The sequence below is a fragment of the Molothrus ater genome, chromosome 4, assembly GCF_012460135.2.
Source record: "Molothrus ater isolate BHLD 08-10-18 breed brown headed cowbird chromosome 4, BPBGC_Mater_1.1, whole genome shotgun sequence".
Classification (NCBI taxonomy): Eukaryota; Metazoa; Chordata; class Aves; order Passeriformes; family Icteridae; genus Molothrus; species Molothrus ater.
Window position 1 is genome coordinate 60,290,730 of NC_050481.2, and position 19,542 is coordinate 60,310,271.

At 41.1% G+C, this 19,542-nt stretch overlaps 1 protein-coding gene across 2 annotated transcripts in view; it reads right to left on the bottom strand.

The window, feature by feature from the left end:
* Positions 1-1,218: 1,218 nt before the first annotated feature.
* Positions 1,219-19,542, bottom strand: part of CRMP1 (collapsin response mediator protein 1) — a 50,392-nt gene continuing 32,068 nt past the window's right edge. For both annotated transcript variants that reach the window (XM_036381847.2, XM_036381848.2), the window contains exons 7-14: positions 17,205-17,273; positions 15,163-15,283; positions 13,963-14,119; positions 9,624-9,765; positions 7,863-8,033; positions 6,446-6,625; positions 3,805-3,970; positions 1,219-2,263 (exon numbers count right to left, since the gene is read on the bottom strand). In XM_036381847.2, coding sequence (XP_036237740.1) covers positions 2,172-2,263; positions 3,805-3,970; positions 6,446-6,625; positions 7,863-8,033; positions 9,624-9,765; positions 13,963-14,119; positions 15,163-15,283; positions 17,205-17,273 — 1,098 coding nt within the window. In that variant the 3' untranslated portion in view covers positions 1,219-2,171. The remainder of the gene's footprint in view (positions 2,264-3,804; positions 3,971-6,445; positions 6,626-7,862; positions 8,034-9,623; positions 9,766-13,962; positions 14,120-15,162; positions 15,284-17,204; positions 17,274-19,542) is intronic.

Below are 19,542 nucleotides of genomic sequence, written 5' to 3' on the forward strand. Positions count from 1 at the left end.
ATGCTCCAAGCAATATGAAATGTGAATTTGAATCCTTAGCAGAAGGAATTGTTCATGAAAAGCTTAATTTTCCTTTTTTTGGGAGCAAGCAATTCAGTTCACTGCAGACTGAATTGCAATGTTTCTGCACTGGTTCAGCTCAAAGCCAAAGGAAAAGCTGGCTCTTCAGACCAGCTCTGCTGCCAGGTTTCAGACCAAGCTGACCAAAATGGATTTTTCCAGGGTAGCAGTTCCTTTCCCAGGCAAGCTGGAGGTGACAGTGTACCTGTTTCAGAATGACAGGCTTCAGGGGGGCTGCTTCCCAAAACTGCTATGGCTCACGTGCGCTTGGCATGCACACAGGAGCTGTGCCAACCCGAGTGACTGATGCATGGCTGGGATGGATGGGTGCAGCACAGCTAGTAAAACCACTCCAGTGGCACCCCACTGCTGCAAGACTGTTCCTGCTGCAGCTCTGTAGTGTGGATAAAGGCAAAGTAGCACAAGGGGAGGTGTTTGTTGACCTGCTAATCTCACAGCACCCCACTTCCACTGCAGCCCACGCCTCCCACAGAATCTGTTACACCGTCACACAAGCAAAAAGTGACAGGAAACAAGGTTTCTTTACATAATTTGTGAGAGAGTCAGAAAGACAAGAAATACTTCCTTCACTCCCAGAGAACTGAAGTCCACTTCCCTCACCTTACCTGCAGCATGTTCTTTTCCTGCCAGGCCTGGACACAGCTCAGTCAGTGGAGAAAACCACAATGAAGTCAATATGGCTTAGGTCAAAGTGCAGCACTGGCTACTGGTTCTGTACTACAGGTGAAGATGATAGCAGTGAATTACCCCTTTTTAGGCAGATAAAATGTAGATCTAAGGTCTTTGGCAGAAAGTTAATTCGTGTCTCATTTGGGCAAAACTGAGGCAGCTGCGATGTCATAGAATCACAGAGTTGTTGGGTTGGAAAAGAACTCTTAAGATTGAATCCAACCATTACTAAGTACATTTTAGCCAATAGTAAGTACAATTTTTAGTAAATACATTTTTACTGGGAGCACTGTTGAATAAGACATACTGTATGATGCTATAGTATGCATATGCAGACCTATACACTTCTCAACACTTGAGATCTAAGGTGGTTCCTTCTATTGAATGATGTCAACCTGAAAGACAATTTCTCTTGAGTTCCTCCATTCCAAATTTTCAGTCATTGAGTCACAGCACAGAGCAAGAGGCTTACCCATCAATTAATTTCCTTTATTTCACAAGCTTTGAATTCAGAAATTGAACCACGACTAGTAGATCTTGATACGGTAGAGTAAGTAAAAATGCGTGTGATTACAAAGGAAAAAATTTGTACAAAAAACTTTAAAAATCCGACAGCAACTTGGATTATCTGTAAGTACCAAAAATCTCATGCAGAAGGAGAGCACTACTGCCCAGGTGGAGAAATCCCTGCAGGGGTGGCAATGGCATTGGTATGTAAAACTAATGGCTCTGTCTAAAATGGAAACAAGAAGGACACAGACTTGGAATGTACCGAGTGGGAACAGACAGGTGCTACAAAGACCATTTGTCATTACGTGTCCCAGTGAGTTTCTGTGTCTTGAGAGAAGTGCTTCTTGGGTTTATAATAAATTAAAGATTAAACAGAAGCTGCCTATACTACTCTACTGCTTACTTTCCAGATGGCCATTTTCTTCCTTCATTAGTGTTTTTGGTGGTGTTTCTCAAATACAGACATTAATCTTGGCATTGTGTCTAGTCAGTTGTTGGCAACGTGTTCTAAAAGGACTCACTCACAGAATGCAACTTGCATAAATAACTCAGTAACATGCATTAACTACTCTAATACAGCAAAAGGGTGCAAAGGAACCATCATTCAGTTACGAGACAAAGCTAAAACCTGTAGTCACTAAAGGGGCAATGGAAGCACCATGCTTTAAGGTGACTATGGCATGAAAGCACAATTGTGAGGCAAGTAGTTCCAAGCAAACACACCACACTATTATCACCTCTTTCTATACAAAAAGAAAAAAAATAAAAAAAAAAAAAAGAAAAAAAAGACATTTTGTTTTTTATTTCTGTTAGTACCAAATAAAACTGTGGGCTCGATAACACAGATACTGAAGGGAATGGACATTATTCCCATGATCCTTCATCCTTGTGTTTCTGTCCATCATCATTTCTCAGCCAAGACTGGTAATATTGGAGCGCCCACCAGGAGGTGCCACGATGCGGTGGCCAGTACGACGTGGGTTGTTGTCATCAATCTGAGCTCCTGCAACAACAGAAAATGAGAAATAAAGCTATGAAAGGGATTAAAACATCAGTAGTGAGGTTCTACCTGGCTATGCTTCCCTCACACCACCATCAGCTAGTTTCTCTTGAGCCTGACTGAAGTGCTGAACAGACCTCCAAGGAACATTTCTGTCTTCAATGAGAAGTGTGAGATTATATGCTTAGCATCAGACTAATGCTCTCCTTACATGGATAATTATTTTCCACTGACTTGAAAGGACTTTTCAAACCTGCCTCACTGACTTAGAACATATGTCCCTACTGAGTATATGGGATAATAGTTCAGTAAATCTGATGTTAGCAATCATAAATCCATGAGGAAATGAGCACCGAGCTGATGTAAACTTCACACTGCATTTTAAATACTGAAAGCTTAAGCTTAAGTGGACAACAAGCTTTCTGACAGGCTAAATATTGCCTGATCACACTCAATTTCCTAAAGGCAATGTAACAAATGTGTGGGATCATTTAAAATGTCACCTTTGTCTCTACTTCTGCTTAATTTTATGTTTGCATCATCCAGACAAATTTGTACCTCTAGATGCCTTCGTAGTACCCAGATCCAGCAGTGCTCTGTGAAACCACAGCTTCAGATGCTTATGAAAATCCCAATTATTGATTATTACTATGATGTGAACTTCCTAAGCATTTTTTTTGTTTTGTATAGCTTCATATATATCTGTATATGCTCACCATGGCCCCAAGTGTATGGGCAAAAATATACTTCACCTCATTAGAAGGGTTTTGAAAATATTTGCTCTCCTAGGACTTTCTTACACAAGTTTCATTTAGTTTCTGAAGAGAGGATCTGTAAAGTAGGAAAACTCCACCATCAGCTCCCACAAGGGAAAAATCCAGTGACTTTCACAACATCATATGAATGCATTATTCACCACTGGGGCTGTAGACTTTTGAAGAATAAGGATTTAACACACTTGTAATTGTCTTCAGACAATAAGAATTATTTCCAGCAACCCCAAAGGATGATTTTCCAGTCTGTTTCCTATGTACCATGGAAAATGTTCTGGGCACCAAGAGCAGAGGATAAGAAATTCTCCAGTCTGCTTATGAACAACTTCTGGACATGGTTTATGACCACTGACAAGGACAGCTGAAGTTTCCATGTCTAGCAGTTGCTGGTGATGCAGCCTGTGAGATGTCTGAGACTCACAGGTTACACCAGACCCAAGTCCTATCAGCTGTGCACACCACCAAGGGGCTTCAGTCACATCAACCAGAGAATTCAGCTAATTGCAATAGGCCAGGTAAATAATAGTGAAAGATTGACACAGAGAAAATTTCAGATTGAAAACATTTTGAATATTTGGCAATATGTAAAATACTGCTAGGCAATGAATGAGTAAAAACATGTATATACTTATATATATGTAAATATATGCATGTACATGACTATATACAGTCCTTTTATATTTGACTAAAGAAGTAATTATAATTGAAATTCATCACCAGTAGTCCATACTTACAGCTTTAAAAGGTTTCTCATTAGTCAGGCTGACTTACCTGATAAGCTGAAATTGGATTGATGGAGGTTTCTGATTGGTGGGGGCTGGTTTTTGGCAGGGGAGGATTTAGTTGAGGGTGCAGGAGTTGCATATTTTGGCGTAGCTGGGATTTCATACACAGGTCCATCATACATTCCTCTGGAGACTCCTTGCAGTCCTCCAACCTAAAACAAGAGGAGAGTGAAAATCCAGGCACTGAATGCTCAGATAATGCTGCCTTATGACCCTGTATGAAAAGAGCAGTGAGCACAGAGCTATATTCTGCACTGGCTGAATTAACAATGCATCTATACTTTATTTATAAAGCAAAGTGCAGTCTGCTTTATATATAAAGGAAATTTTAAAGCTTACTCCCTCCATTTATATATATAGAAAAAATGACAGGAGTTCTTATCAGGCTTCCTTCACAATCAAAGGGGAGAAGTGGGATTCAAAAGAACAGGTGTGAGGTGTTTATTTTACATCAGATCAGTCTCAGTCACCTCTTGTCTCTCCATTCAGCTGCCGAGTCACCCTGGGGTTGTAGCACAGCTGATACCCACTATACCAACTGTAGCAACTTCTCTCCTACCTGCATTTCCTCTGCTCCTCCCCTTCATAGGTCTGATTCTCTTTATTAGAACTCATTGAAAAGGAGTGGCAATTTTTAAATTAAATTTCAAATGTTTCTGCTTCCCATCATCAACTAGAAAAGTGATTATACACTGGACTGTGGCAGGGGATCGATCTTACAATATTTGTCAAAAAAGTATCTGTCATTTGAGCTCTGATTTCAGTTTGAGGTCTCTAGATTTTTTCCCTGTATGTTTCTTACAAGGACTATTAGAAATGACAATCAAAAAAACTTCACTGGCCTTAAAATCATAGGAATCTAGGAAATAATATTTTAATAAGAACAGTTCCAGTTTTCAGAAAGAGCCTGAAGCCATTGAATTCAGAATGCAAAGATCATCAAAGACATCAGAAATCTGTGTCTTACAAGATTATAGTTTCAGAGAATTTCCCCCAACAGGTTAAAAGTGAAATTAAAATACTGTATAGAAAGACACTATTCACAGGGGTTTGATCCAGCTCTCAAAGCAATCAGTGCATTCTCCTTGCTTTTGACGACAGGGACATCAGGCTCAGAAGAGCCACTGTCCTCCAGGCTGAGCCAAAACTAATGCCCAGAAGAGAGTAGCTGCCAATCACAGCAATGAATCCATCTTCCAGGGACCCACAAAGGCATGAATTTATACTGCTGTCCCTGCTCCAGGGATAAGTTTATACTGCCAACCTCTGCCAGTTCAGTTTTGCAATCCCTTGCTTGATAAGTTTTTATATATTCCTCTGTTGTACATGGACATGTTCATACAGCAGCTGATAAAACCATCTATGGGTTTTTCTGAATACTTCCAGTGAATAAAATTTGATAGTGGGAAAAGAAATTTGGGCATGAATCTGCTCTCCCTCTTGGCAGGCAGCAGAGGGAGCTGCAGGAGCAAAAATATCAGTCCCTTTGTCTGTCTGCAGACCTTGCCCAGGGATCAAAGGTCTCCCAAAATCTAGGCCCACTTGCAAGACACAGGTTACTTAGCCCAGGTAATTTTGTTCAAACTCCTGCTACAAGACACTAATCTGCGATACTTGTTTCTAAAGTGCTGGTTTCACTATTTTGATGGTTTTGTCACTAATTTAGGTCACACTCCCAGGCACTGAAGCCTTAAGCAGTGAGTGTGAAGAGAAGGCCTGTATCATCTACATGGATAAAGTAAAAAAAATGCAGCACTGATTGGTATTTTGCAAAATTTTTGCGGGTGCACTTGCTTTTTACAATGCCTTTAGTTCTAAGACATGCAGGCCCTTCTTCTGCAGCTTGATATAATTTGTATAATAAATGATGAAAGAAAAAAGCTATCAACCTGCTTGTAGTCTTAATTTCAGCTGTCAGTATCACAGCCTATGGTATATGCTTGGCTGAAAAAAAATATGAGATTCAGTCAATTTTTCTCATTACCTGTGCTCACACAGTGACTTTCCTGCTCAGTGACAAGAAGCAATTTCCAAGCTCCAAACTGGTGTCCAGCCAATTGGTATTCAACAGATAAGCACTGATATAATTCAAAATCAGAGGTGACACAGAGGTGAAATCTTGGTCATTTCCCAAGCTTTTTATTAAACAAAAGAGAAAAGTTTTCTGAGCCATTAATGCTGCTAATACACAGCTCAGCAAATGCACTAACAATAGTTCAGAAATGCCCAATATAATGAGACTCTCTGGCTGACATACTTTTCTTCTCTGCAGTGTAGCAGTTCAGTATGCAATTTAAAATTCTCTTTTTACTCTGCCTAACCCTCCCTCACAAAAATCTTTTTCTTCTCCTGAATTTTGAACTGAAAGTAATTCTATCACTATTCCACCTCTCTTCAAAGAGGTGGAATAAGGCATTGCTGGACATAAGGCAATTATGTCAGCTGGCAATTATATGTTCTACCTGCTGAAGCTCACAGTGTTAATACTAAGTTAGGTAAGTTCACAATTGCAACCAGTTTTGAGCAAGTCATACACAGTCCATCTGATATGGACTCATAACAGCACAACAATGTTAAAAACAGATGCTACTGTGCTTCCAAGAGGGTTCAATAGGATCTGACATTACCTTATTCCTGATTTTGATGCGCTGGTACAGGTACTCAGAGAAAGGTTTGCGAGGGATGAAGCGGCCCATTCCCTTATTGACGTGCAGATTTCCATCTTCAAACACAATCTTCCCTTGGCTTATGACCACGAGTGGGGCACCATGGCACTCCATTCCTTCAAAGATGTTGTACTCAATGGCCTGGGGTTGAATATGACCAACATATTCACTGCCAAGACCTCTTTCCATTAATAACTTAGAATATGTACATTTGTAGTCATAGTTTTAGACAACTGCCATTAAAAGTGTATAAAGTTGTTTTTTATGAAGGAAAAGCAATTAATTCATTTTTGATACGAAATTATTTTAAAGGATCTTTCTGATCAGACTTTCCTGGACAAGACATTTCCTTCCAGTTTTTCATTTTCCATCCAGGATTTTTATTGCTTTTGAAAATTTGCTATATCTAACCAGAGCATTTAGAATAATGATAACCCTAATAAGAAGGAAAATTGTGACTCAGGTGCTGGATAACCAGAGGATGAGGTCCCACTGTGCATCTGCTGTTACTGTGTCAGCAAATTTCAAAGAGGCCAGCACACTTATTTCTGTCTGAAAAAGCCCAGAAAAGCCCAGGAAGGTCTGAATCTAAATGGGAATGACAGGGCATGTGGTTATTACTTCCTTGAAAATACAGAGAGATCCCAAGACAGAGAAACAGAAACTGAATTACCCAAATTTACTTTTTAAAGGTTTCTAAATGATTTGGTCTTTTAATATAAAAATACAATACTGGATATTAAGTAAAACTTTTGGAAGAATTCTCCAATACAACAGGCCAAACCACTAAACAGTAAGATAAAAACTTTGGGATACACAACACAAAACCTATCAGAGTCAAAATGAAAGCAACTGTCAGTCACTGGTTCTCTGCACTGAGGGCAAAGAAACATGTAGCAAAATTCTGGCATTAAACAGAAAATTCCATCCATGAAGTTGATTAAAGCTGTATTAACAAAACATTTAATCATCTGTCATAGTTTAGAATACTGTTAATTTAATCGTGCCATTTATAATTTCAGGTGCTTTTTAGGTAAGAAAAAAAATTAAGCTGGTTTTAAGTTTATTCTCACAGCCTTTTAACCTCAGCTGCAGAGCTGCTGATTCACACCTGTTTATAGGTCTGCCACAAGCATGCAAAAAATAAATAGTGCAAGGGTGTATGCAGAGAGAAAAGAAATCCTTCCTGATTACAATGCTTCCAATATAGGACTTCAATATTCTCATGTCCTGAAACGTTTACCCATTTCAGAACAGGAGTAGGCAGTTACCCCACTCCTGTGTATTCTGTGCTATTGGTGTTCACATGATTTAGGTCAACAGCTGAAAAACAACAGTGACATTTCCTTTTTCTTGCTGGTTTTAATTTCCTCCTTACCGATTTATGGCTTTTGGCTGTTATAGTCTTCACCTTATCAGGGTCCCAAATCACAACATCAGCATCGGATCCTACAGCAATCCGGCCTTTCCTTGGATACAGATTAAAGATTTTGGCAGCATTGGTGCTGGTGACAGCTACAAACTGGCTCTCATCCATCTTGCCTGTGGCCTAAAAAACAATGTGATTTGAGCAAAACGTGCTTATGAAATAAGGACTTACTATTCAGAGTACTGAAAGGTTGGGGAGATATTGGAAGGCATCCCTTTATAGATGTGGTGATGTTGCATGAAACAGAGATTGCATCACACAGGACTTTCTGTACAGCTCTTTAACTGGAACTTTCAAATAAATGAGTGTGTTACTCCAGGCATTGCAAAGGACAGCCAGTGAAACCTTAGTGCACAGAATACCACCAAGGTGCTCAGCTATCTGGGATCCCTTTCTCTACATACTGAGGCCTAAGAGTTTTGTTGCTAGTCCTAGTAATTTCTATTTAAATATTTAAGCAATTTTAAATCAGAGAAACTCATATGAGTATTACGAGATCTAACAAAAGATCAAGAGTCCAACACTTTGGGAACACTTCTTGCAAATTAAGTCCATTCTATTACTATTATTATCAGATCTATACATCTAAGTAATACAACCAATTATAAAGTCTTTGCCTGGAGAAATGTCATCACCAATAGAACTTGGCATACAGTCAGTGATGGTAATTGCAACTGTACAGCATTTTGATTTCTCAGTAGAGTATTTTGGGGTCTTCCCTGGCAATGAGCAAGAACAATGTTCTAAGGAAGAACAACAGTGCCAAGCCTTTTAATATTAGATAAACACTTATTTCCTTCCTGGTAAAATATAAGGTTTGTAAAGTATAAGCTACTCAGTGGTGCAGGATTGAATGCTGCCACCTATAAATCCCATGTTGCAGCCCTTCCTGCAGTTCCTTCCCACTGAGGGAGCCACAAAAGAAAATAGCAGCTGCTGGCTGTGCTTTGCTTGCTTCCCTACTTTGCTCCTACATGGCAGGTATCTGAAGCTGCTTCTGTGCTTGGAATCTCAATAGCTGTCCCTGAATAAGGTGTTTATGAAATAGAGTCTGGGAGAAGTGCTCATCACAGCACTGCAGTCTGCAATGTGCATTTGAGCACAATGCAGTGAGTGTGTGTGAATGCAGGGTGTGCACGTGGAGACAGACAGTAGAGGGAGAATATCATTATACATTAGAATCCATGAAACCATCAAAAAATTCCTGACTTGTACCGGCACTCCACTGCAAAGTATGCCAGGATGAATTACGTGCAATGCTCTCCTTCAAAGCATTTCATCATTTAGCCTCAGGCTCAGCTGCCATCCATTTGTAATTTTTCAAAAACGATGAGACACTTCCCAAATTCAAACAATTCATTCATCACGTTTATATGAGGTTCACTTCAAAACCATTAAATTGCTCCAGATACCACATCTCAGAAGCATCCTCTCTGACACTAAGGGAAAATAAGAGCAATGGAGTCTGGGAAGCCTCAGGTCTAATGAAACCCAATACTATTGCAGTGTCAGAAGTGAAACACAGCCCTGAGTTTAAAAAACTAGAAGAGGTTTTTGAAATAAGCAATTCACCTCACAGTAGCATTCTCTCAGGGAATTCTCAGAAATATAGCAGAAAGTCACTTAAGCAATGGCCAAGAGTCTCTTGGCTTTCATTATTCAGCCAACACTCAATTTCCTTTTAGTCCATAAAAGTAAGTTATTACTTACTACAGCTTTGTCCCAGACAACAGTCATCCTTTCCTCAATTCCATTGACCCCTTCAGGAATCATAGTGAAGTTGTCCTTTCCAATGGCTTTCTGGGCAGTGCTATAGGGGCAATGTCCACTTCCCGTCACCTGCAGGTCCCCACTGTGGAGTTAACACACAGAAGGTTTAGACCAGGCATCACCAAGGTGACCTTGGTCTCAGACAGGCTGTGAATGGACCTTTCAAGCCTTTCAAGCCACCAGAGGCACAGGCTGTAAATGATGCCAGACATTTCTGTGCTGGCTACACATCACTGAGAGTAACAATGGCACTGGACATCTCCACTTTCCCCCAGGAGCACCCTGGACTCCTGGATTACAGCCCCCTCCAGCTCCAGGCTGCTTATCAACAGAGATCAGGCAAAAGCCCACTAACCAGGACAAAGGATTACTCCAGGATTAAGGAAATGATCAGAAGCTTGTATGAAATGTCTGGCACTCTCAAGATTAATTAATTCACAACCACATTAAAAAAATGATGGCAAATTTCACAGTGCAAAGTCATGAGCTTCAAACGTGTTCCCCTGCATTTCTCTCCTACACATGTATTTTTCTTGCAAAACTTACATGAATACTTCTCATCTGACCTTCCAAAACAGAATCAAGAAAATAAAAATATTTTTATCAGGTAGTTTTCTAATTAAACAACAAAAGGCATAGTGCAAGTCAAACACATGCTCTGGATTTATCTAACTTAAGAGTCTTACACAGAAAAAGGCATGGAGAAAAATGCAGAAAGAGCTACCATTTATAATGCTTTTATTTAAGAGGTTGGGTTTTTCAGCCTAGAGAATTTTTTTTTTTTTTGGCAGAGAGCAGAACTGGATCACAGCTGCTCCTGGAAGTAAGGAGGAAGAACATAATCAATATGCAGAATCTTGCCAAAATAGAAAGTCAAAGAAGAAGGTTCTCCAATATCCACAGGAAACACGATATTTTTAGCTCTTGATTAAATTTACAGGAGGCAGGCACATTAGAACTCACTATGATTTCCCTTCCATCACTCTGTAAGTCCCCAAGAGCTTGCCATCTTTTTCTTTAACTGATAACGTAAATTCCAGCTCTGAAACAACTGAATGATTCTGGTCCACAAATCTAGATCCAACAAGCTAACAAACAGTCAAGTACAGAAGAAAAAAGTATCACACATGAGTAATTCTAATGCCATTTTCTAGACTGCCAACCCTAATGATTGCTGACAGAGAAAAGTCCTTGGCCTCTTTTCTGGTTCTTCACCACACTCACAAGCCATCCATCCGGTTTTTAGCAGAAGCTAAATCCATGAATTCAGTACAGAAAAGGCTGCTGTGCTTTAGCTGCTCCTGATTGTTAATGACTGCCTGGTGTTACTCCATAGGATTAAGCCAATTTCATCAGTAAATATCCATTTATTTTAACACAACAATAACGTCAGAAGGTTGCAATGGCATTTATTCCTTTGTGATGCTTCTCTAATCAGCAAAGCTTCCTGTGGCATCTCTCCTTTCCACACACTGATATAACAATGAAAACTTGACTGTCACAGCCAGGCCTGTGACACTGCCAAGTTCCCTGAGGTCATGCTGTGCTTCTAAAACCACGCTTCAAATTCCTACACCTGAAAGATAACAAGGGCTTGCTTTCTTAATTCCATACTCCCTCCTCTCTGACATTTAATGACATTATTGATATGAACTGCACTCCCCAGTCAAATCAATAAAAGACTTCCAAAACTGAAGTGTGTCACTTGAGATCCTTCCATCCCTGGTTAATCCACGAGCACTGTTACTGTCTGGACACACTCTACTGTCAAATGGGGGGTAAGCATTACATCAACTGAAAAACTGAGAGACAGGAAGGGATCATCATGAAATAAATGCCAGATCATCAAATTTTTCCCCTTAAACAAGGTTTTCATGGCAAGTTGCATCATCTGTGTAGCATCAAGATCTCACATCTCTGGTTCACAAGAGGTGGCACATCCCAGCTGCAGTAATGCAGCAGCACACCATGCAAGATCAAAGCTAACTCAAGTGCATGGCCCACAGATGACACAAGGACCTAATCTCATGAGGCAAATTCAATCTGCAAATCCCATGAGACATGATGGGGTTTTACACATTCAGCTTTTCAGTGGAAAATCAACAAATCAAACCATTCAGCTTTCTGTGGAGAAGAGCACAAGCAGTATGCTGCATGCTTGCAAAGGAAGGATGTTGTAGGGATTTTTTAATGAATGTAAAATATTGGTATCCAAATCAACAGTGCAATAGAAACATAAAATACTGTCTTTACCATCATACTTGCATAAAATTCCCTATGAATTCAGAGCAGACTGATACAATATACAGTTCTTTTTAGTTTCACAGTATGGATTTGAAGTATTAAAACTGAAAGCAGGCTAAGCTGCTGTCATTTAAGATCTAGGACTTTAAGCCACCAGAAAAAAAAACCCTATTTTTGCATGCTTGGAGAATAATGAAAACTTCTGTTAGTCCTCGGTTTGTCTTTCTGATGTTAGATTTAAAAAGTCATTATTTGGATTCCAATTCTAAAAATGTTCTTGCTAATCTGCTTTGACCCACATACTATTATTTTGGGACTCTCTTCTAGAAAGCATATATAGCCACTCTAACAGAGTAAGGAGTCAAACATTTTGATACACATTTACATGTGCTGGCTAAGAGCCTTACCCTCACACAGTGAACTTCACCCTTTACAGTGCTGATAGTGATGAATCAGACCAAGAAAGTCATTTTTTTCTGAGTCTTGCTTTGGAACAAAACACTCAGTTATGGAAAAAACATTTTTTTGCCATCAGACTGTCAGAATTCACTGCTGTGAATTCTTACCAGAGCCACACATTACTCAGAGCTCAACTGCAGCATCTTTAGAGCAGTTGTGTTAAAGGCTGGGTGGGCTCTGGGCTGCACAGCCTGACCCATCATGTGCAAGGGGAGACATGGCACTGACTGATGGCATCTTCCTGTCACATGTGTGTGCCCACCCAGCTCCCAGGCAGCTCTGAAGATGGTCACTTTCAAGGTTCAGATTTCTCTGCTCTGTCTAGGGCATTGGAAACCCCAGAAAGGGGAGGCCAGAGCTGAGCTGGGTGCCACCACATGAAGGTAAATGAGGATATGAATGGTAAGTTGAGTTCCTCCCTCCAGCCCTAGCAGTCTGTCCTGGTGGAGCTTCAGCTGTGGATTTCTATATCATTTCAGAGCAGATGGTCTTTTGCTTAAGCTAAAGACCCACAGTTGGCTACAGGCAGGAAATACTTTCAGAGATGGGTTTCACAGTCTGGGTTTCTGGCAAGGCATTGCTGCTATCTTCTTTTCTATATAAGACACTTCTTCCTCTGCTGTCCACATTCCTTTCACCTACCTACCTGAAGGCAGTCAGCTCACATCCCTATCCTGTCAAGAGATGGCCTTCAGTCTCCAGCTGTCTCCACCCAAATCCCTCACAGTCTCCTTTGTAATTCACTCTGGCCTCTCTCTCCTGACATTCCTGCTCTACATGTACCACTTATCTTTGCCTTCTTCCAGCTGGAGGATCCCAGAGCCCATAAAGACACAAGGCAAGCTAAAATAAGCCTGCAAGAACTGGACACAAGGAAACTTGTATGATTTTGGTCCCTCCCAGATGAAGGCAAACTACCAAGTCAGAATTTTTCAATATGCAGGAGATAAACCCACCAATCTCTGCTACTAACACAAGTTAGTTTAGGACAAGCCAATTTTCAGAACTCACAGCTGAGAGCCCTGCACCAGCTTTGACAAAAATTACCCCAAGAAATGTTTCTTTGTTCTTTGTATCTCTGCATTCAGGAACAGCCCTGATTTCTGGAGCTGTGCTTGTCAAATATGCCTGGGGCTTAAAATTGAGTCCAGTCTCAAAGATGGGGATGTATCCACCAGGCTTTTGTTTATGCTGGACAGTGAGGATGCCATCCCATCATACAGCAACAACTCAGCTAAAGAAAACTGAAAACTAGGGAGAAGGCCAGTTTGAAGTCCTGACAATCTAGTTGTACAGCTAGGAATCACTTGAAAAGCAGAAAGAAAAAGAATTAATTCCTGAATAGCCAGCAATTGCCTCTCTATCAAGCCAAGCAGCAACTGGAGTGTCCCTGACTGCTCACTTGACTGCAGCCTAAGCATAAGGATATAACTATCCCAGGTTTCTATGTCCTTTCTCTGCTGTTTCATGTATGAGACTAGTCTAAAGGAAACCAGGCTGATCCCTAGATGCTTCATGCCACTTGTCTTTTGCACTTGCCTCACCAGCATCCTGTTAAAAAAAAAGGAAGTCTTACCATGCTAAGAGTGAATTTAAGTGGTCTGGAGTGGTAGGGTCAGGGCTCAGAGGTGGTGAGGTCACAAAAGCTGCAGCCTTGGCCCAGTTTTTGCTCCAGTAATGTGTCCCATCTGTCCCCAAGCTGGCAGTGATCGGCTCTCCAAAAACAAGGGGACCTTGGAGAAAGCAAGGATACACAAGAACTAGTACAGCCCACTCTCTCTTCAGCACAAGACACTGCTTGCTGCATGCAGCCATGTATAATTCACACATTGCTACATGGCTAGCACAGCTCCCAAGAAATTAAACAGCCCTGGCTTTGTCTGTATGATAAAAAATTAATCAGGAGTCTCTTTGAGCTCTACATGCTTTTGATCAGCCTATTTACAAATCTTTCTTTCTAATCCAGAAGGAGACAGTTCAGACCCACTTTTAATTTGTACTGTTTTAATCACAGGCACCTTGCTCCAATTTGGAGTGCACTGGATGGTGGATTACTTCAGCAGGCAGATGCCTTTTTACTACTCCCAGGTTGGGCACAGCACCAGCAGACAGCAGCATATGGTCCCCCTGCACCACACTCCAAGTTTCCAAGAATACAAACATCAAGACAATAATTTGCTCTTTGGCTTTTCCATATTGCTCACAAGCTTTGTAGTCCCAACCAGCAGAACAGTTCTGACTTGCAAATGCAGCTTCAGCATCTCCCTTCAGGCTCACAAGGCCCTTTTGGGTGCTTTGTAACCTGGATCCCACCATGGCCCCAGCAAGCAGGGCTGACCTGCAGCACCCATCAGCTTCCAGCAGCAAGGCCAGGAGCAAGCTCCAAGTATTTCTAACAGCAGGGTCACTGCCCAAGCCACCTCTCAGAAAAGCTGAAATACTGGCCTGGAGGATGTGCCATTAGGAATAAAATATCTCTTTCCCATCAACAGAGATATAGCAGTCTAAGGGAAAAGTAAAAGGGAAAACAGGATAGGGAAGAGTTACAATTCAGTCATCAAGAGGGCAGTTTGTGGGAAGAGCATCTCAACCTAAAAATACGAAAAGATTTCCCCTCATCCTTCCCAGCCACAAATATTTACTCTGCAATGGTGCTGCCATTCTTTGGTAACCTCTCCCTATAGACTGTCATTTGAGTCAAGACATACAGATTTTTTCACTGAGCTTCTATTCAACAACAAAAAAAAAGACTGGGGGAGCAAAGGAAGTCACTTACCTCTCTTCCTGGCCTGTGCAATGATATCAGCTGCACTCTTACTCATCACCTTGGTGATGTACACTGGGCAGTTTATTCGACTGGCAATCGTGATGGCACGGAAAACTGCTTCTGCTTCAAGCTGAGCAAAACAAGGAGGGAAAAGTTAACTGCAAATGCAGTCTGAAGAAAAAAAATCAGCTAGAGGACTGTACCATATTTCTAATTGTTCAGCAACAACTCTTCAGGGGTTGATTCTGCTTTTTCCATAGAGACACAGTGCTAGGAAAGAGGGAGCTAACTCAACCCCAAACACTTGCCACTAGCAGTAACCACAGCCAGGCTGTACTCACTGCCAGGGTACAGCTGTCCCAGTACAAACACAGCTCCCTGGCTCCCTGCACCCCAGGAAAGGTCATGTCCAAGCAGCTGATGCAGCCCCTCCTTACCTTCCTCCCACCTTCCTGTTTAAGACTCCTACCCTGCAGCTGAAAGGAGAACAAAGCAAGAAAACTTTGCCCCTGCTAGGAGACAACCTCTGAGCTCCCCCGGCAGCTTTCCCTAATCTTTACATAATGGTGACAGTGAATGTAAAGAATTCTCAAACAGCAACTTCAGCACTATGGACTGAATTTAGCCCATAATCCACAGAAGCCTTTGAAGCAGTGCCCAGTAAGTCCTCTCTGTCAGCAAGCATAAAAGCAACCTCCTTCCTCCCAGGGAGCCAGCTGGGACGTAGGCACACAAAGAAAGCATCTTCAGATGGAGGAGCAGTGTTTCCCAGCAGCTCTGGAGACTCCTTTCCCCAACCATCAGTTTTATACCAGATCCTTCCCAGATGGACTCACAGTATTGGCATTTTAATACAAAAAACCCTGTTGTAACTGAAAATAGTGACTCAGTGGTACAGAAATTTCTGTGCAAGTTTTTCTAGAAAAATTGAGCTTCTTAGACCTTCCAAAACTACATGGCTTAATCCTTTATAGTTTAGTAAAATCTTTTTCCTTAAATCAGACTGCTTCAGTTTGTCCTAGGACTTGTATCAAAAACATTTGCTCTGGAAACCCAAATGCACCTTTAGAGAGCAGGGAAGGAGCACAGCCTCTGCCCTGAAGCACTAGAGCTGAGCAAAATTCCTTTCTGGAAACTGCAAATGCAGATTTTCCTTAGGCCCTTGTTCTCATTAAAAGGAAACAATTCAATCCTTTTAGAATAATTTTAGTAGAAGTTGAACAGCAAAATGAAAAAGTACATAAACAGTTCAATAGAAGAATGTGACCAATTAAGCTGATTCCTTTTGCCTTGGGGAGAAGTTAAATAAAGATCTGCAAACCACAACAATCTCTTCAAGTTCAGCCTCAAACCCTCGGGACGTCGTCTCTTTAGTCTTCTAGGAAAGCAGTCACTTCCCACTACCGCCCTCCACATCCCATTAAGGGTCTGAGCTGTGTACTTTAGGGGGCATTCTCATGTCTCCACATTTTCCTTGGCATTAAATAAACCCTTTCCAGATGCCTGCGATGATCCACAACAGAGCTCAGATTTTATTATAAGGGAGTTGCTTAAAACAATCTGCCTCACAGCAACTTTCCATTCTCATGTATTTGCATCTCTACAGCCTGCATTTCTGACACCAATATATCTGCCAGCATGAAAGTAGATCTATATGTGGGTGTATGCCTATGCACAGTATAGATGTGCACATGCATCTTATAGGAGGTTTTCACACAAAGCATTTTAACAAATGCAGTTACTCTGAGGACTAACCCTCAAGCTGCACTGCTGGTTTTTAGCCTGATAAGCCCATTTTTTTTTGCCATCACAAATCAAAACACAAAGGTCACACTTAAAAAAGTACATGGATATCCATGCCCAGGGCAGCAGGAGCTGAGATTCCTGAGTGTACAAGGAGTGTACACACTTATCCCTGGAGTAAGGGAATGCACCTGGCTGCAGCATCCAAAGGGCTTTTCAGGCAAACAAACAAGTTGAAAGGACCTGGACTTTTCAGACATTAAGTAATACTGGAAAAGGCAATGGGAGAAGCAGATATCTGGCCTTACCTCTTCTGGCCTGCTCAGGGCATGTCCCTCAGGTCCAGTGATTCCCATCTCCAGAATACGCTTTTGTTCCTGCAATGTAAGAGATAAACGCTGACCCAGCTCCAGGATGAGACCTGTGCACCCAGCACCCTCAGGGGGATGAGCCACCACATGGTCTGAGTGCCCCTTTCAGTGGCAGTGTAAACACAGCTGCAAAGCCCACTGAACACTGAAAACACTGGCTCTGAACTGCTCCCATGCCACACCAGCACAGCCAGCAGTGCTCTCTGTTGTGTGATTGAGCACATTTGTGCCCCAAGCCATTGGCCTGCACCATCAGAAACCTCCTCTGTCCCCCAGAAAGTCCTACTTGACACCACAACACCAGCCCAGGGAATGGGCTTCAACCACCAATACACTAAATGGTAATTATGGGTTCTTCCAGCCTGCCATTCCCTATTTACTTGCTCAAGTTCCTCTCTGCAACTTGAGGAGAGTATTTGTGCATTCTTGCAATGCACAAAGCACTTTCTTAAACCTTCAGCACTGCTGACACTTTCAGTTTTCTGTAATGCTTTCTTCCTATACAGTGAACCACTAAAATTATGCTTTTATGAAACAGAACAGTGCCCTCCAGTTGCAAGGGCACTGTGTCCTCATCAAAGACCCCATCTCAGGACCAATGGGGGCTTTTCAGAAAAATAATCTGTGCTATCCAGCTTCATAGCAGTGAAAAAAAACTTTTTTAAATAGAAAAGCTTCACTTAATTTAAGGCCAAGCAGTGTTATTGGAATAAATTCCCCTTTTTGCAGAAACTGGTGGTCAACCCCTTTTCATCTGAGGTCTGGCCCTGGCCTGCCCTGCCTTGCCCTGCCCACAGGGCTCTAATGAGCCCAGCTCAGATGTAATGGCTCTGTGACACAGAGAAATGTCCCCTAGAGACCAGGATGAAGTTACTGAACATATTTGAATGTGTCAACTAATAAATATCTGATCCCAGGTCCCTGAGGGTGAAAAGCTCACACATTTCCAACATACTCCAGTAAAAGTGGAAAAGTTAACATTCATATATACTTTAGTCTTCACTGCAATCAATCAGGGCTGAAGAGGCATTAACAGGAATGCATTAATCTGACTGTGTAAGAACATTTTGGTTAGAAAAACATAAGGTTTCACTAGGTATTATTAAAAACAGCTGTTCTGTATCATTAATGCACTGGCTCTGAACAGTGCCAGTTAAAGACTTCAGATAATTAAAATACATCAATAAAAGGAAGTTACAGCCGTGTAAAAAAATAGCACGTTGGCACAGAATAGATACACAAAGTAGGACAGATTTACATCTGGAAGGAAGTACTAAAATCAGATCATATGATAAATTACTCCCTGTAAGAGGACTTGACAGTGCTAATTAACTATCATATAGATAATTCACTAGAATATTTGTTTGACAAGATCAAATTTGTATTTTCACAGGACAGTCCTAAAAAACCTATGTGCAGGCAGCTTTCTTTTCATTATCAAACAATTCTTCTACATAAAAGCATAGAGAAAGACTGATTTTATGAAATGTGGCAATAGTGAACAAATATGTTGATGTATAACATAACTTACATTTATTTACTACTTCCTCTTTTCCTAATAATTTTTCTGTCCTGGTTGTTCATATCTGATGACCATATATTAAGGCTGATCAGAGAAAATTAAATAGAAAAATAGAAATCTGAAATAGATTTCTTCAAATATGCAATACCATGAGTCCACCTTGATTTTAATGGGCAATGTATCAAAACACCACAGATGCCATTTGTTTTATTTTGCCATTCCTACAGTAATATTGACTTAATCATGCTCATTAATAGTCATTTTAATTCTACTAGATATTTTATGTTGTATTAAAGCTATAAATCATGTATTTAGTAGTTTTTATTCATGCTAAACTCCATGAGAAATCAGCTTTTTCCTCTCTTTAATTCAAATGAGGGTTATCACCTAGTTTCAGTGGGGGAAGGACACAACCACACTGTATGTGCCTGCTGACTCCTCACTAGTAACTTTTGATCCCAGTGGTTTCTTTTGGTCAAAGTTAAAGTGAAAGGCAGATCTCAAAGGGGGTAAATTCTAACCAGGCAGATGGAGATATGCTTTTTCCCCAGAAGGAAAAACAAAATACACCCAAGGTAAGAGTTCTTACACACTGCCAAACAACTCAAACAATTCCCTTGACGTTCTCCCTTAGCTGTGAGACAAGGTGGGTTGCCTTGTGCAGATCTCAAAGACAGCTTTAGCTGCTGTAATTTCCTTGTCAGCTCTGCAGCCCAGTCCTTAGCAGATAAGCCAGCAGATAAGCAGCTCAGC